We start from the raw sequence: 17,481 nt of genomic DNA, 5'->3' as shown, positions 1-17,481 counted from the left end.
GGCAGCAGCAGCTTCAAAACGAGCTTGGAACATTGCAGTCAACTTATCTTTGGGAGGCAAATTTTCCTTTATAATGGTAGTGTTTAGGTACTCATCCATCCATTCATCTAACTTTGGAAATTTCTCTTTAGTCAACACTTGTAATCCTGCCAATTCTTGCCCAATTATAAACCAATATGATATGAAATTTGCAACTATATCAACCATTCCAATATTGTCACCCCCAAAGAATTTCTTGCCCGAAAGTGCGCCTTCGAGAAATTTCAAAATCTCTGTCGATTCTTCTTTGGCCTTCTCTTGCTCCTCTCCTCTGCTCAAACAAGCTTTCCGCAATGCAGGCAAACACTAAAAAAGGTACAAAAAATAGAACCATCGTTAGTTGTTGAATGCACAAGTAGCAACATTACATGACCATGTTACATGTTTAGTTTATCATACATAAAAATGTACCTTTTCATCTAACAACTTAGCCCAGAAGCGCACCATGGCTCTCTCATAAGGATCTTTAGGCAAAAGAGAAGGGCCTTTTTCCCAGGTTTCATCAATATATTCAAGAATCACCAGAGACTCACAAATTGGCTTGCCATTGTGTACTAACACAGGGAACTTTTTGTGAACTGGGTTGTACTTTAACAGCAAAGGGGACTTCTTGTTGTGTACATCATGGTCTATGAATTCATATTCAACACCCTTAAGTTTCAGAGCAACCTCGATCCTGAAGCAAAATGGGCTTCCCCAAGCACCAATAAGCTTCACTTCTGCCATTGTACTCTCTTTGATTTTCAATCTATGCTGTATTTTCACTCTCCAGTGTTGAGCCTTATTTTATTATTATATAGAAGAGGGAGCCTAACTTGTCCGCTAAGAATCAATAAATAAAAATTTTTAAGTTGATAAGTGATAGATTCGGATTAATTACCAAGTGGACCAGTTCAAAGAAGACGTATGAGGTGACCTCAGCAATCTTGCTTTTTCTAACATTGGCTAGACTAAAGTTTTGTTATGGTCTTGTGTGTGCCGTAATCTTTGGAAAAAAAAAAAAAAAAAAAAAAAATTTCAATCACACATTTTTTAATAAAATAATATTTTATGTAAATTTAATTTTTTTAATTACTCATTCTTCATCAATCTACCATTCAAAAATACACTCTTTTAAAATAATGTGGTTTATACACACACTATATAGACACTAAGCCAACTATTTAGAAACACTTTCAAAATGAGTTAAATCTAACAAGGATCAGTCAACTTTATACTTGGTTTCAACATGTCCACTTAATTTAATTTTTTTCACCATAACCATCTAATTTGATTTGATTTTACTATAGTCATCCAATTTCATATAATATTTCACTAGGGTCACCTAATTTCATATAACATTTCACCATGATCATTCAATTTCTTTTCACCATTTTTACTAATTTTAAAAGTGGTAAAACGATAACTTTGTATTATATATATAAAATAAATCCAAAAAAGTTAAAGAATTTTTTTATTTTAAAATAAAATTTTATTTTATTTTATTTTTCTAAGTAACATTTTAAAAATAAGTTCTTATTATTTTTTTTTGAAGGAACCTTTTCTGTAAATATTGAATAGAAATGAAAACGGTCTTAAGTTTAAACACGATCAATTTTTCTTAACCTTTCTGAAAATAAGCCTCAAAATAGAGCCTCCTCGAGTATGAATTTTTTTTTTTTTTTTTCATTTTTTCTAATTTTACTCTCATTTGGGCAGTTTGAATCATGTTTGGTTGTGCTTAAAAGAAAGTAAAATTACATTTTAAGTAACTTTTATCTTACTTTCAAATTTAATAATAACTTACTTATTTCTAGTTTTTACTGATAAAAAAATTATTTTAAAACTTTTTCATTTAATTTTAAGTACAGTCGAAATTTCTTCAAGCTTTAAAAATATTTTATTGAAAAAGAAAGTAATGTTGAAAAAACTCCAAACATATTTTGCAAAGAAAAAAACTTCAGCCGTGCTACAGTACTCACGAGAATGAATACAGGGTTGACACACCATACACACATGGAGGTCAGGATTATTTTATTCATGGGGGACTCACATCGGGCATGTGAGTGCATGATCACCCATTAGGTCATCTTCGCGGGTCGTTTGGCATTTTCCAAAAAACTTTAAATTAGTTCTTAACTTTGTCCAAACATGGTTAATCAACAATGTCTTCAAAATATATTTTTTAAATCTTCACATGTCCCCATCCGTCTCAAGTTATCTGTAGAATAGATTTTATTGGTGAAAAATAATTGCCAAGAAAGAATAATGCTTGAATGTGGAATCTAGCATTGCTCGACTTACTTTCACACAACACATATATGTATTAATGTATTGCCAATGTTTGCTTGTCATAAGTAACTACTTACATAAGTGAATAGTACTTGCTGCTTGTAGATCTCTCAAAACATATAAATAAAAGTAACTTAAGCATTTATACACAAAATATCATTTGAGTGATTTGTGATATACATTTTTATTATTTATTATGATTGCTATTAAGGTTTGGATTTGTCTTATGATCCATTTGACATAACTTTTACTTTTTGTAGAAGAGCTTCTTTAAAACGCTAAATTAATTAGTGTCTGAAAACTTAATTTTAAAAGAGCTTCTAGAATAAGCTATATTGAATCAATTTCTTCTAAAAACTCATCTAATTAAAAGAAATAGTTTTTTACAGTTAGCCAAAAATGTACAAGAGTAACTTTTTGATCTCAAAATCTCTTTTTGGCTTCTCAAAGATATGCAAACACAAGGCCTTAAGAACTATTCTAACTAAAAGCTATATTGCTTATTGGCATTATTTGACATGACTTTTGAAAAGTCAAAAACAACTTTTAAAATCTAAAAACTATTTTTAGACCCATTTGGCTAATTAGAAGGTCTTTTATAGAGAGTTGGTCCAACATAGTTTTTCCTAAAAGTACTTTCGGAATAAGAATTTCTTTTAAAAATTATTTTTCAAACAAAATTAATGTAGTTTCTTTAAAAAACTCTTTTATATGAAGAAAAAGTCAGGTCAAACGGGTCCTTAAAGCCGATTGGTTAATATATCTTACCTCAATTATATTATTCTTTAATTACTTATTCAACTACTAAGGAAACAATAGAAGAAATTCTAAATATATTATCAGGTGTTCATAATGTAGTATCCACAATGGGTTTACAAGCTTCATAGCAAGAAATGATATATTTAATAAAATAGGGTCAGTCACTTGGGTATTGCCCTTGTATGGATGGTATGAAATGCTCAAATAAGAATTCTTAAACGATAAATAGCTAGTTCAAGTATTTACGATCGAGAAATACTTAATTCTCTTTTGAAAGGGCCTAAGAGGAGAAAGAATCCAACAAACGTCCGTTATTGACTTCACACAATTACACGCTACTTATTTTGTGAACATCCAGTGCCAAAGCATGAAAAGTAATATTTTCTTTCAATTTAAAATCACTGCAAGTGTACGGTTCGTTAACAAGTAATAAAGTGGAATGTTAAGGTTCGAGTATCATCCCACAGAGATTGAGTAGTTCAATTCTAACTATTTTAGCCTTAATCGAAACAAATATGTCAAAAATGGAATTTATTATTAGAAAAACCCTAATTTAGTAAACCCTAGTTATGCAAACTTGATGATTGGAATGAACTCAGTATGAAAAACGATATTTTGATGAATTAAAATGCAAATTATATGTTTAGAACGCGAATTGGTTGTATTCAATGAAAATTAAAAGTACTAGGATCACGATTTCCCATACAATTATCACTTTACACCCTAATTTCACAATGTAACAACACACTTAAATTGTTGATGAATCAATGCTCATAAATCTATCCAACACTCTCTCTCGAGATGTATTGAACCTATTTTTATATACCACCGACCTATATTTCTATGACAAGTGTATATATAAAAATGCATGCTGTTTTGTGAACACTTAAAAATTTATGCATGGCATAGCGATATATTTTTATTCCCTATCGGACCTTACGATGATTTATATTATGTCGAACCTATTCCAATCCTCTCAAAAGCAAGAATAAGCCACCTAAACTCACACAATTACGGGCCCTTAATTGCGAAAATAATAATTGCATATAAATAATTCAAAATAATCAAAACGTGTTTTTAATGTCAAATTGTAAAACTAGAAAATTAAAGATCAAATCACATGTACATCGATCTCCTAGTACATGAAAATCTAGCCTAACATAGAGAAAATATAAGAATACATCAGATTTTGAAGAAAAAATATCACTGGGTTATGAATTCTTGATAAATCTTGAAAATCCTCGCGAAATTCTTCGTTACTTGCACCCAAAATCTTCTCCATGATGTAGTTTCTTGCCTCCCAATACATTCTACCTCGAAGTATGACGGCTCTAGGTTTTTATATCGCGTCCCAATCGAGTTTCAAAAGAGTTATATCGAAAATAGGAAACTGTAGGTTCAGTCCTTGATTTATGCCTATGCGATAAAAAATTTGGCCCTTTAATGCTCAGGAGGTTCCCATGCGATCACATAGGTATAACCTATGTGACCACATAGGTTTCTCCTTTTCCCGAACGTTGATTTTGGTCTTTAAACTTTATTTTCCACATTCTTGGCCTCGTTTCTTCCTTCTTTTCGTTCCCCTGACCAATGTTAACCTCCAATTCGTACTTGGCTTGATCGAATCTTTGATTTCTCCTTTTGTTCATCTTTTGGATATTTGCATATTGGTCCCTGAACTTTCATTTTGGTGCATTTTGCTCCTTTTTCTCGTGAATTCCATCATATCCATAAATATGGCCCTATAACATGAAATTGCATAGAATTAAGTCATAATCAACCAATTTTATCAATAATTAATCATGTTTTGTGGACCGAATAAGTGTGTAAAAACACATTTATCAAATCCCCCAAACTTGAACTTTTGTTTATCCTCGAACAAAATAGTGATTTAACTCTACACAAAACATGACTTGACAACCTGCCGAGTCTCGGGATTGGAATTCAGTGACCAATATAGGGAACAATTTCAATAGTGCAAGAAGAAAATAAACCCTTATCTGATGAATGCATGCTTGACGTGTGTGTGTAAAGTCATGCCAACGTATCAAGCTCATGATTGGTTAAATCCCGATCCCAAAATGGTTAAAAATATCCTTACTTCGCTCAAGAGATACACAACTCTCCAAACTTATTCTTTTCACTCACTTATCCCGGGGTTGTGTTTTAATGTTGAAGGTATAGGTGACTGTAGTCTTTACCCTCTCTTTGTTTGGACAAATCCCACCATCACAGATTCACATGTTAACAAGTGAAGGCTCTCCTATATTTGATTGCTTCAACACTTGAGATTAAACTAAATTACTTGTCTCGCCTTGAAGGTGTGATTTTTATCAACCGAATGTCCAAGGGCTTTATTTATACCATCATATTCTGTATTAAAAAATTTTTTTAATGTCATCTTCTCATTTGCTTTCTATATAACCCCTGTAACGAGCTTTAGGTCGATAACTCCCAAACCAGTTGTCTTTAGGAAACCAGGTTTTAAACCCTTATATGGTTATTCACTCGAGTTATAAAGGCTCGATAAGATGACTTTTTATTGACATCTTTCCCTCTTGCTTTCTATATGACCCTGTAACATCTCAGAGCAAGCGAATGCCATTGGGGGATTTCCAATGCAACAGAGACAGGGATATGATCCATATGCTAACACATATAGTCCTCGATTTAGAGATCATCCTAATCTCAGTTATGGAGGAAATCATTTCATAGCTCCACAGTCACAGTTTAATCATCCCCCGGGGGTTCAATCAACAAAGGCAACCACAACACCCTCAACCTTGTCAACAAACTCTACCTCAAAGTTCAGAGATATCTCTTGAGGATATGGTTAAGTCCTTGGCTTCTAGTACTATACAATCAACAAGAGACAAAGACCTCAATCAAGAATTTGGAGACACAAGTGAGCCAATTGGCCAATACGGTGGGTAAATTGGAGGCTCAAGGATCAGGAAAACTTCCTTCTCAAGCAATCAACCCGAGAGAAAATGCTAGTGTCGTGACACTAAAAAGTGGAAAAATTTTGGAAGAGGCACCAAGGAAAATGAATGATCAAATTGAGGAGTCAATGCAAGAGAAGAATTTAGCATGTGAAAAAGATGAAGCTACGACTCCAACTGCGGGATCTAAGGTAGAATCTAAAAGTTCTATTCCTACTTATGTTCCCTACCCTCCATTTTCTGGCAGGTTTGCAAAGTCTGAAAAGGATGAACATGAAAAAGAAATCTTGGAGGCTTTTCGCAAGGTTCAAGTAAACATACGACTTTTGGATGCAATTTATCAAGTGCCTCGTTATGCAAAGTTCCTCAAGGATTTGTGCACTAACAACCATAGATTGAAAGGTAATGAAATGTCTCAGCAGTCTTGCAAAAGAAACTTCCACCAAAATGTAAGGACCCTGGAGGTTTTACCATCCCTTGCATTATTGGTAATACTAGGTTTGAAAAGGCAATGCTAGATTTAAGAGCATCTATTAATATCATGCCATATTCTATTTATGCTTCCTTAAATCTAGGATCACTTAAAGAAATCGCTGTTATTATTCAACTTGCTGATAGATCTAATGCATTTCCAAAGGGTGTGTTGGAAGATGTTTTGGTGCAGGTAAATCAATTGATTTTTCTGGCAGATTTCTACGTTCTTGACATGCAAGATGAACCAACATCTTTATTGCCACTGTTGCTCTTGGGAAGACTATTTATGAGGACTGCGCGTACAAAAATAGATGTGCATGATGGTACATTGACAATGGAGTTTGATGGTGAGATTATTCACTTCAACATCTTTGAAGCAATAAGGTATCCTAGTGATGTTCACGCTTGCTTTTCAATTGATATAATAGATTCATTAGTACAAAAAGTTTTTGAATTATCAAATGTAGATGCATTGGATACCACTTTGATTAAAAGCATTGATGCTAACAATCTCACCCGGTTAAAGCAAGAATTTACAAGTGTGCAAGGATGTTGTTAAAACCGTGGCATCACTTAAGTCACTACCAAGTATTCCACCAAGGTATGATCTCTCCTATATTACTCTTCCGATATCTAAAGAGAAACTTTTACCTTTGGTGATGCAGGCCCCCACTTTGGGACTCAAACCTCTTCCTAAATAGTTGAAGTATGTATATTTGGGGGAGGAAGAAACACTACAGGTGATCATTGCAAAGAATCTCACAACACTTTAAGAAGATAGGCTTATCCGTGTGCTCAAGGAACATAAAATAGCTATTGGTTAGACAATAGCTGATATCAAGGGGATAAGCCCTTCTATGTGCATGCATCGGATATTGCTCGAAGATGGAACAAAGCCATCAAGAGAAGCACAACGTCACTTGAATCCTCCCATGATGGAAGTGGTGAAGAAAGAAATTTTGAAATTGCTAGACGTTGGTGTCATATTTCCCATCTCCGATAGCAAGCGGGTAACCTCGGTCCAAGTTGTTCCAAAAAAATCCAGAATCATAGTGGTGACAAATGAAGAGAATGAGCTTGTACCTACTCGGGTCCAAACGGGTTGGAGAGTTTGTATTGATTATAGAAAATTTGATTGTGCAACCTAAAAAGATCACTTTTCTTTACCCTTTATTGATCAAATATTGGAAAGGTCAGCAGGTCATTCTCATTATTGTTTTCTTGATGGTTATTCAGGTTATAACCAAATTGTAATTACTTCAGAAGATCAAGAGAAAACAACATTCACATGCCCGTTTGGCACCTTTGCTTACCGGCGCATGCCCTTCGGCCTTTGCATTGCTCCCGCAACCTTTCAAAGATGCATGATAAGTATATTCTCTGATTATATTGAAGGCATCATTGAGGTCTTTATGGACGATTTTAGTGTTTATGGTAATACCTTTGATAGTTGCCTAGAAAATCTCACACTTGTGGAAAAATGTCATTTTATGGTTAATCAAGGCATAGTGTTAGGCCATGTCATTTCTTCCAAGGGGATAGAAGTTGATAAATCTAAAATTGATCTAATTCGTTCTTTATTTCCTCCAACAAGTGTGAGAGAGGGTCGTTCTTTTCTTGGACATGCAGGATTTTATCGAAGGTTTATCAAGGATTTTTCCAAGTGTGCAAGACCACTATGCAGGCTGTTGCAAAAGGAGGTGCCATTTTACTTTGATGAAGATTGTAAAAAGGCATTCGAAAGCTTGAAGGAACTTTTGACATCGGCACTCATCATTCAACCACCAGATTGGAACAAGCCATTTGAGTTGATGTGTGATGCAAGTGACTTTGCATTGGGAGCCGTTTTAGGGCAACGAGTTGGAAAGACACCTCATGTTATATATTATGCATCAAGAACTTTGAATGATGCCCAACTCAATTATTCTACAACTGAAAAAGAGCTTTGAGCAGTTATTTTTGCCTTAGAGAAATTTCGTTCATATCTTAATGGCACTAAAGTAAGTGTCTTTTCTGATCATGCAACTCTTAAGTACTTGCTTGCCAAGAAAGAAGCAAAACAAAAGCTCATTAGATGGATATTTCTCTTACAAAAGTTTGACCTTGAGATTAAAGACAAAAAGGGGAGTGAAAATTCTGTGGCCGACCACCTGAGTCGCCTTATCCATGAGAGAGGAACTCTCCCATTGCAAAAAAGCTTCCCCGATGAACAATTGTTTCTCGTCACGGACACATCTCCTTGGTTTGCGGATGTAGTGAACTATTTAGTCACTAAGAAAATTCCAAGTGACTTGATCACTACTCAAAGTCAAAAACTCAAGGCTATGACCAAGGATTTTGTGTGGGATGAGCCGTACTTGCGGAAATATTGTTCGGATCAATTGATAAGAAGGTGCATGCATGAAAATAAATTTCATTCAATACTTACCTTTTGTCACTCCTATGCATGTGGTGGACATTTTGGAGCAAAAATGACTGCTCTCAAGGTGCTTGAAAGTGAATTCTATTGGCCCACCCTATTCAAAGATGCATTCCTCTTTTGCAAATCTTGTGATCGATGTCAAAGAGTAGGTACGTTGGGAGCCCGAAATCAAATGACACAAATACCCATACTTTTTGTTGAAATTTTTGATGTTTGGGGCATTGAGATCATGGGGCGTTTCCCTTCATCTTATGGCAACCTTTACATCATTCTTGTCGTTGATTATGTGTCAAAATGGGTGGAAGCAAGGGCTACTCGAACTAATGATTCTAAAGTGGTTGTAGATTTTGTTAAATCCAACATTTTTGCAAGGTTTGGAATACCAAGAGCTAGTATTAGCGATGGAGGACTACATTTTTGCAACCGCTCCTTTTGGGCTCTATTGAAAAGATACAACATCACCCATAAAGTGGCTACACCTTACCATCCACAAACTAGTGGGCAAGTCAAAGTGTCTAACCGAGAGGTCAAATCCATCCTCGAAAAAACTGTGAATCCCAATAGAAAGGATTGGAGTCTCCACCTCAATGATGCACTCTAGGCTTATAGAACGGCATACAAAACACGTATTGGCATGTCCCCTTATCGGTTAGTTTATGATAAGCCTTGTCATCTCCCAGTTAAATTCGAACACAAGGCGTTTTGGGCAGTCAAGCAATGCAACATGGACCTAGGTGTAGCGGGTGATCAAAGAAGCTTCAACTCAATGAACTTGCGAAAATTCGAAATGATGCCTATAAAAGTTCAAGAATTTACAAAGAAAAAACTAAGGCGTACCATGATAAAAAGATTTCAAGAAAGGCTTTTGTTGCTGGACAAAAAGTTCTTCTTTTCTACTTGTACCTCAAGTTATTTTCAGGTAAATTACGTTCTCGATGGATTGGCCTTTTTGTTGTTACTAATGTCTTTCCTCATGGTGCAGTAGAAATCAAAAGCCTTCAGACTGGGAAAGAGTTTAAGGTAAATAGGCATCGATTAAAGCCATATTTTAAATCTTTCATACCACAAAACATGGAGGAAATGCGATTGGAGGATCCAATCGAAGAAGCATGAGAGATGACACTTATTTTTGTTTTTGTGAATTTTTGTCGTCAATGGTCCCCAACCATCATCACAGCCATCACCGTCATCACCACTATGGGAGTATTTGAACCTCTTGCGCTTTCTATTTCTTTTTGCTTTTACATTGAGGATAATGTGCAATTTAAGTTTGGGGATGAGGCGGTATGTGCTAAATTTTTTGTGAAATTTTGTGGTTTGTGCTAATTTTGTTCTCGCTAAAAACTTAAAAATTCGGGTTAAACACTTGTTTTTTTTAATGCTTGTTTGTGTTGTTTGATAGTTTTGCCAATTGCATTTTGAGTATTGCATTGCATTGATTTATGAATTGGGAACATGAATGCTAGGTGCTGTTTATTTTCATCAACTTATTCCATGATTGACTCTTTATTGAGCACTTGGGTCATGAGATTCATCACATGCACTTGTAGGTTGTTAACGAACTTAAATGACCATGCTATTAGAAATTCTTCAATTACTCTACTAATGAAAGGATAAGTTTGGAGGTTGTTGAACCTGTGAAAAAAATTATTTAAAATTGTATTAATTCCCAACTCAGTGATTGATTTTGTGGAATGTTCTTAGACTTCAGATGAAAGTTAGATATTGTTTTCCATCTATTGATATTTCATGATTAAAAAAAAAATCTGTATGAAAAAGTTGCTTACCCTAAGGAGTGTGAGTCAGCATTAAGTAATTTGGCCTTGTGCATCACCAATGTGTAGGAGACGATCTACGAATGAAGAAGGCTACCCTTAGGGATCATAGCAAAAACTATATACATTGGAAAAATGAAGAAAAATAAAAGGGATGCTATAAGCATCTAAGGGTGATTTTGTTGAAGAATTGATGGATTGTGAGTAATTTGCCTAACAAAAGTTTGTGGTCTAAGCACTCAAAATTTTTGGTGAACTAATACATGACTAGATGATTTATTTTTTCGGTTCAACCCAACCAAATTTGAGAGGGAAAGATTGAGTGATTTGAGGGCAACCTTAAGTTTTTGACACCTTGGGCTAAAGTGAAAATATCAAGTTTGGGGGAGTGTACATCCCATGAGTGAGAAAGGAAAATTTAACCATTGAGGGTTGGGAAAATCACCAACTTATGTATTGCGATGAATTGGAATGACCACACACACACAAGTCAAGCATGGTATAAGTTAAAGAGTGTTTGTTGTAGCATTTTTATAAACATTTCATAAGTGCATAATGTAAGGCTTGAAGCAAAGTGGCAAACTATCTAACAATTAGAGTGTTTGTTATTATAGTATTATCGTTTGGTTTTAATTTACGTGTTTGTACGACTTTGTTCAAGGACTAACAAAGATTTAAGTTTAGGAATGTAATAAGTGCTGGTTTTTGCACTACTCCGGGCCATTAAACTTAGATATTTGTGAGTTTCATTAGTGATTTATTACTTAATTTAGTTATTTTTATTGTGCAGGTGAAAACTCGACTTTGAACAATGATTAGAAGGTATTTATGCGAGAAAAGATAAAAAAAAAAGATAAAAGAAGCATGAAGACGTTGAAAAGGGATGTTTAAAAAAAAAAAAAAAATTCAGCGAGCGGCGCCCAGCTCGAGCAGAAACAGAAACTGTGGCGCCCAGGCGCCACCGTTCCGGTGCCTAGGCACCACCCGTGCCGTTTTTTATTGTTTTCAAAATTTCAAAGACCAATGCTGCAATTTTCTTTAGGTTTTAGGTTAAAACATTCAACCAAACACAAGATTTTCATTCTTGGACTCTTGGAACTTTAGGGGGCAGCTTCTTCTTGTTTCTTTTTTTTTTCTTTATTTTTTTCTTTTTTCTTTCATCTATATTTTCTTACATATTTTGGGGAAGATTGAAACATGGAGATGGTGCATTAGCTTGGAGAAGATGACCCATTGATATTGAAGGATTTTCTACCATCTCTCTTTATCAATAAGTTTTTCTTTTCACTTTTTCCATCAATGTTTTGTAAGAAATTCTTAGTTATTTGTGAATATTTTATGGGTAACTAAATATATTTGTGATTGGGGATTAATTCAAACCTGAGTTATAATTTTCAATTAATTTGTGTTTTATAATTCTCTTGATTAATGTATTTAATCCATTGGGTTAAATGTTTATTTTGTTCTTCTTGATTGTTTAGGTGTACAACTGAATGATTAAATTGTTTCGATGAATGCTATTTTGGGATTAGTAGTACGTAATAGTTATTGATTCTAAAACCTAGTAGCAATTACATTTCGATAGATTATGAAGAATTTTCAATTGAATGTATGTGGATTAACTTAAGTTGTAGACCGAGCTTGCGAGTTTGCCCTTAATTCAATTAATATCTTTTGTTGTAATGAGTTTGTTAAATTAAATCTAGAGAGCTTGTTCTAGGTTGTTTAATGAATATGATTAAGTAAAGAGTTTGTTTTATTCGATTAACATGCAAGAAGAGATTGAGGTAATTGAACTTATAATTATTCTCGAATTATAGTTAATTATGAGAACGAAAATCTATTGTGGTAATTGACATGAAAATCATTCTCGTGGTGATGAAATATCCCCCAATCACATTTTCTCGCATTCAACTAAGAACCACTTTGTTTGTTTCAGATTTTAAGTCTTTTCTAGTTTAAATTTATCGTTTTCCTTAGTTCAACAAACCAAAACCCCCCATTTAATCTATTTCGCATATTATTATTAATTTGAATTTTTAGTGCGCAATTGACATAATTGCATCAATCATTTATGGGAAATGACCCTTACTTGCCATAATACTATTTAAAACGACACATTTTAAGTTAAGTAGGGAGAATTAATTGGAACATGATTTGGAACGTATTACATAGCGGTATATTTCTATCTCCTATCGAACCCTACGATGATTTATATTATGTCGAACTTATTCCAATTCTCTCGAATGCAAGAATAAGCCACCTAAACTCACACAATTATGAGTCCTTAATTGCGAAAACAATAATTGCATATAAATCATTCAAAACAATCAAAACGTGTTTTTAATGTCAAATTGTAAAACTAAAAAATTAAAGATCAAATCACATGGTACATCGATCTCCTAATACATGAAAATCCAGCCTAACATAGAGAAAATATAAGAATACATCAGATTTTGAAGAGAAAACAACACCGGGTTATGAATTCTTGATAAATCTTGAAAATCCTCGTGAAATTCTTCGTTATTTGCACTCAAATTCTTCTCCATGATGTAGTTTCTGGCCTCCCAATACGTTCTACCTCGAAATATGACGACTCTAGATTTTTATATCGCGTCCCAATCAAGTTCCAAAAGAGTTATATCGAAAATTGGAAATTGCAGGTTCGATCCTTGATTTATGCCTATGCGACTGCATAGGCTAAAAAAATTTGGCCCTTTAATGCTCGGGAGGTTCCTATGCGCCCTTTTCCCGAACGTTGATTTTAGTCCTTAAACTTTATTTTCAACATTCTTGGCCTTCTTTCTTCCTTCTTTTCGTTCCCCCTATCACTGTTAACCTCTAATTGGTACTTGGCTCAATTGAATCTTTGATTGCTTCTTTTGTTCATCTTTTGGATATTTGCGTATTGGTCTTTGAACTTTCATTTTGGTGCGTTTTGGTCCTTTTTGCTTCTTTTTCTCGTGAATTCCATCATATCCATCAATATGACCCTATAACATGAATATGACCCTATAACATGAAATTGCATAGAATTAAGTCATAATCAATCAATTTTATCAATAATAAGTCATGTTTTGTGGACTGAGTAAGTGTGTAAAAATACACTTATTAACGGTCTTTTGATATCTTTAACATATCAAGAAAATATTACACATTGTATTTGTCCTATATCAATAAAAAAATATCTCTATTTTGGTTAATATTTTTCCCCTTTGGAATTTGTCACAAAATTCATTGAGACAAGATTGTTAAAATAGTGATAATAGAAGGCCATCACTATAAGTACATAATAATATCAAAAAGTTATTAGGGTCTGTGTACGTTGGGGGTGATGTGGGGTGGGACTGGAAATTCAAGAAGACGAAAGTGTTATGTCAAGCTTCAATTCATAAAGGATAAATTTGTTTGGCCAAGATTAAATCCCGGCGGCACCCTGTTGTTTCGCCGGAATTTCACCCTAACCAAAAACCATGGCTCATTCATAATTTGCACTAGCTTTTGGGGAGCTACTCTAGAGTATTAAAGAGCATAGCTTTAACATTGTCACACACATCCATGACTTGATGACTTTTCTATGCATTCAGATCAAATCTTCTCCAAAATCAGTTTGATTATTTATTTTGATTCCACTTACTGGCTGGCCAAATTGGAAGGTTGATAGGTCACTCTTAATCAGGGCCGTACCTGTGCTTCGCGGGCCCTGAGACGAACTTCGGAATTTGGGTCCTAGGCCCTAAGTCGTAGCAAACAATCCCTTTTTTAAAAAAGTAAAATAAAAAATTAGAAGTTTACGGAATTAAATTTGTTAACTTAAATCAACAAATAAATTTTTTGATGTTCCTTCCTTCTCTTTTCATTAAAGTATTTATTCATTTCTTTGAACACATGGATATAGTGGGTTAAAAAAAAAAAGGAAAAAAAAAAGAAGGGTAAAAAGTAAAAAAATGGGCCCCCTAAAATTCTGAGCCTGAGGCGTAGGCCTCTTGGACCTCCCATCAGGTCCGCCTCTGCTCTTAACTCTTTCACAATTTGATATGGAACAGATTTTAATAGTTTTCGTGTGAGTGTGTGTGTGTGTGAGTTAAGTAACAATAATTGATCAAATTCAGTAAAAATGATCGATCATAGCAGTGAATTGTTCGTGTTGTTTCCAAGGACACGAAAAGAAAAAAAAATTAGGAATAAAATAGTTCCAAACCAGGAAGGATTTAAGGAACTGGCGGCAACTTGCTCCATATTTGGAAAAATAAAAACAGAGATGGGGGTTCCGAGACTTGAACTCGAAACCCTAAGCGAGAATCATACCACTAGACCAAATGCCCAGATGTTGCAATAAAGGAAGGGTTGTGTATAAAATTATTTTCACTTTTCCTTTAAAATAGTGTTACATTTTTTCTGTTTACCAAACGAATGGAGGCAAAGAAAATAAAATTAATTACTCATTTCAAAGAGATCGAAATCACATCCAATGAAATTTTATGATATCACAAATTTACCTTTGTTCAAGTTCAATATTTAAAGTCGAGTGTTTCTAATCTTTTAGACACGTGTCAACCATTCATTAATCTCCATTGTTATCATATCTTTGATTCTATTATGTACCCTTCGTAAGTGTTATTGTACATCCGGTGGGCCCCACACCAGGTCAACGATTTTAAATGAAGAATAATGGTAACTTGATAATCTTATTCTACATGACGTTCATACTTCTACATGACTCGTACATTTACGTAAATGAAGGTAATTTTCATTATTTAATTGTCAAACTCAAACAAATGATGTATATATATCAAGAAATTTGATAAAACTGCAACAACAATCAAGAACTCGGTGGAGTTTGGCAATATCCAACCTCAAAGCTCATTATTCCCCAGCATTTCCTCTCATCCCTTCAATATTTTCAAAGTGATTTAATCCCATCTAATCTTATACTAGATTCCCAAATGTCGTCAAACACAACCCAAAGAAACAGAAATCATTTTCATTTAAACAAAGATAGTCGTAGTGGTGATTTATATTTCCACAGTCAAAATAGTTTTTATCCTTGAAATATGCTAACAGTCGCCCATTCTTGACATCTTGAATTTCTTTATGCTGCTAAAAGATGGCCAAACTCTTAGACAATATGCTAAGAACATATTCAGTACACAATACACATATAGGCATACTACAGCCAAAAGAGCGGGGATAACATCTATTCTTCCGAAGAAATGTTGATATTAAGATAGATGAGCATAATATATATACATTCTACAGCCGAAAAGGCTAAAATCACCAAGTTTAACACTTTAACATCCTGGTAGTATAGATGCTAAAAGGGGAAACATTTGACATAACAAATGAAAGGCTAACTGCTATTTTCTATCTATTTTTCCATTATTGCAGGAAGTATGAAAAAACTGCTGCTGCCCAACATCTATCTCTGTCTCCCTGCAGAAAAATTTGAACAATTAATCAAATCAATCATAAAGATAAACGGCCAAGCGAAAAAGAAACAATCCCTTGATCGATGATAAATAAATTGATGATGTGAAAAAGTAGCAATAAATCTTTGGCCAGATTTGATCTTTACATACATGATTATCAGTACAGAGAAGGAAAACTATTTCAAAGATCCAGCATATGATGAAAAGAAATGTTAAAAAATGTTGTGTGTAAATCTGCATTCCTGCAAGAACTCTCGTGATAAATACCTAGGTAACTATGTAGTAAATTCACAGGCCATGGTGATGATCAGCTAGTAATAAAGAGATCCTGCCAAGAAAGAAAGGAAAAAAAAAACGTGTTAATACAAGCAAAGCTTAGCCACCATATCACGTCTCACAATAAATAGTAATATGAACCCACCTAGCCACCAGTTGCCTCTCGAAGCCATGTTCGAGTCATCTCCTGCCTCATCTGTGAACTGATCATAAAGCGAAAAGAAGTTAACACGTTATCAAATTTGATCTACAGCAGTAAAGAGGGGGGGAAAAGGGCTATTTGCGATGATTATTCCAACATTAGCACTAAAATGTTTTAATTTTTGGAAATTTTAATCAAAACGGTTCTGTCAAAAGAGCATTAATGTACTAATCACCTCAATTTTAATCAGTAATCGCTATAAGTGAAGAATAGCGATATGTATTAAGTTGAAGACCAAAAAATTAATTATCAACGCCAAACAAACTACAATGACCGCATAAACCAAACATGTAATTTAGTGTGCATTTACATACTCATAAGGGATAATCGAGTTATCACTGCCAAATAAATTGCAACGACCGTATAAAACAAATAGGTAATTTAACAAGCATTTACATTGTCGTAAAGGGTACTCACAGATGTAAAGAAAGAGCCCTGGGTACTCTCCGGTAAAGTATAGAGGTCTTGACCACCATAGTATATCGATGAACTATAATTACATTGGTTTGATTTCGCCTCCTGAATGAAGAAGTCAAGTCATTCAAATGAACAAGCACCAATGAATATAATCAACATGTTCAACATTCTAGATCAAATGGCTAATATTAAGACAGATGTCACCATCTAGTTGAAGTACCCCACTAGAAAAAGCGCATTTTTACTAGTACGTTTAACATGAAAATTTAGGGAGCAATAGAACAGGGTTGGAGTCTCAACAACATTTTATAGAAAAAGAAAGTAATCTGTAAAAACTCAAAACATATTTGGCATAAAAAATTTTAAGTAGATTTTTTAAGTTTATCGAAACATTCTTAATCAACATTGTCTTTCTTTTTTCTTTAATCTTCATACACCTCCTTCCCTCAATTATCCGTCTCAAGTTAACTGAAGA

General features: G+C 34.1%; 1 protein-coding gene and 1 long non-coding RNA gene across 2 annotated transcripts in view; both read right to left on the bottom strand.

The window, feature by feature from the left end:
• Positions 1–828, bottom strand: part of LOC111390147 (probable glutathione S-transferase) — a 4,513-nt gene extending 3,685 nt beyond the window's left edge. Inside the window, exons 1-2 of the mRNA XM_023015147.1 lie at positions 451–828; positions 4–345 (exon numbers count right to left, since the gene is read on the bottom strand). Coding sequence (XP_022870915.1) covers positions 4–345; positions 451–765 — 657 coding nt within the window. The 5' untranslated portion in view covers positions 766–828. The remainder of the gene's footprint in view (positions 1–3; positions 346–450) is intronic.
• A 15,062-nt stretch (positions 829–15,890) lies between these two features.
• LOC111390169 lies at positions 15,891–17,105 on the bottom strand. Its single transcript, XR_002701859.1, has 4 exons — positions 17,007–17,105; positions 16,533–16,590; positions 16,379–16,439; positions 15,891–16,115 (listed from the first exon to the last, which is right to left on the bottom strand). It is a non-coding gene; the product is annotated as an uncharacterized LOC111390169 (long non-coding RNA).
• Between the last annotated feature and the right edge of the window lie 376 nt (positions 17,106–17,481).

Source organism: Olea europaea, unplaced genomic scaffold (assembly GCF_002742605.1).
Source record: "Olea europaea var. sylvestris unplaced genomic scaffold, O_europaea_v1 scaffold652, whole genome shotgun sequence".
Classification (NCBI taxonomy): domain Eukaryota; kingdom Viridiplantae; phylum Streptophyta; class Magnoliopsida; order Lamiales; family Oleaceae; genus Olea; species Olea europaea.
This window is presented reverse-complemented; position numbering and strand designations above follow the sequence as displayed.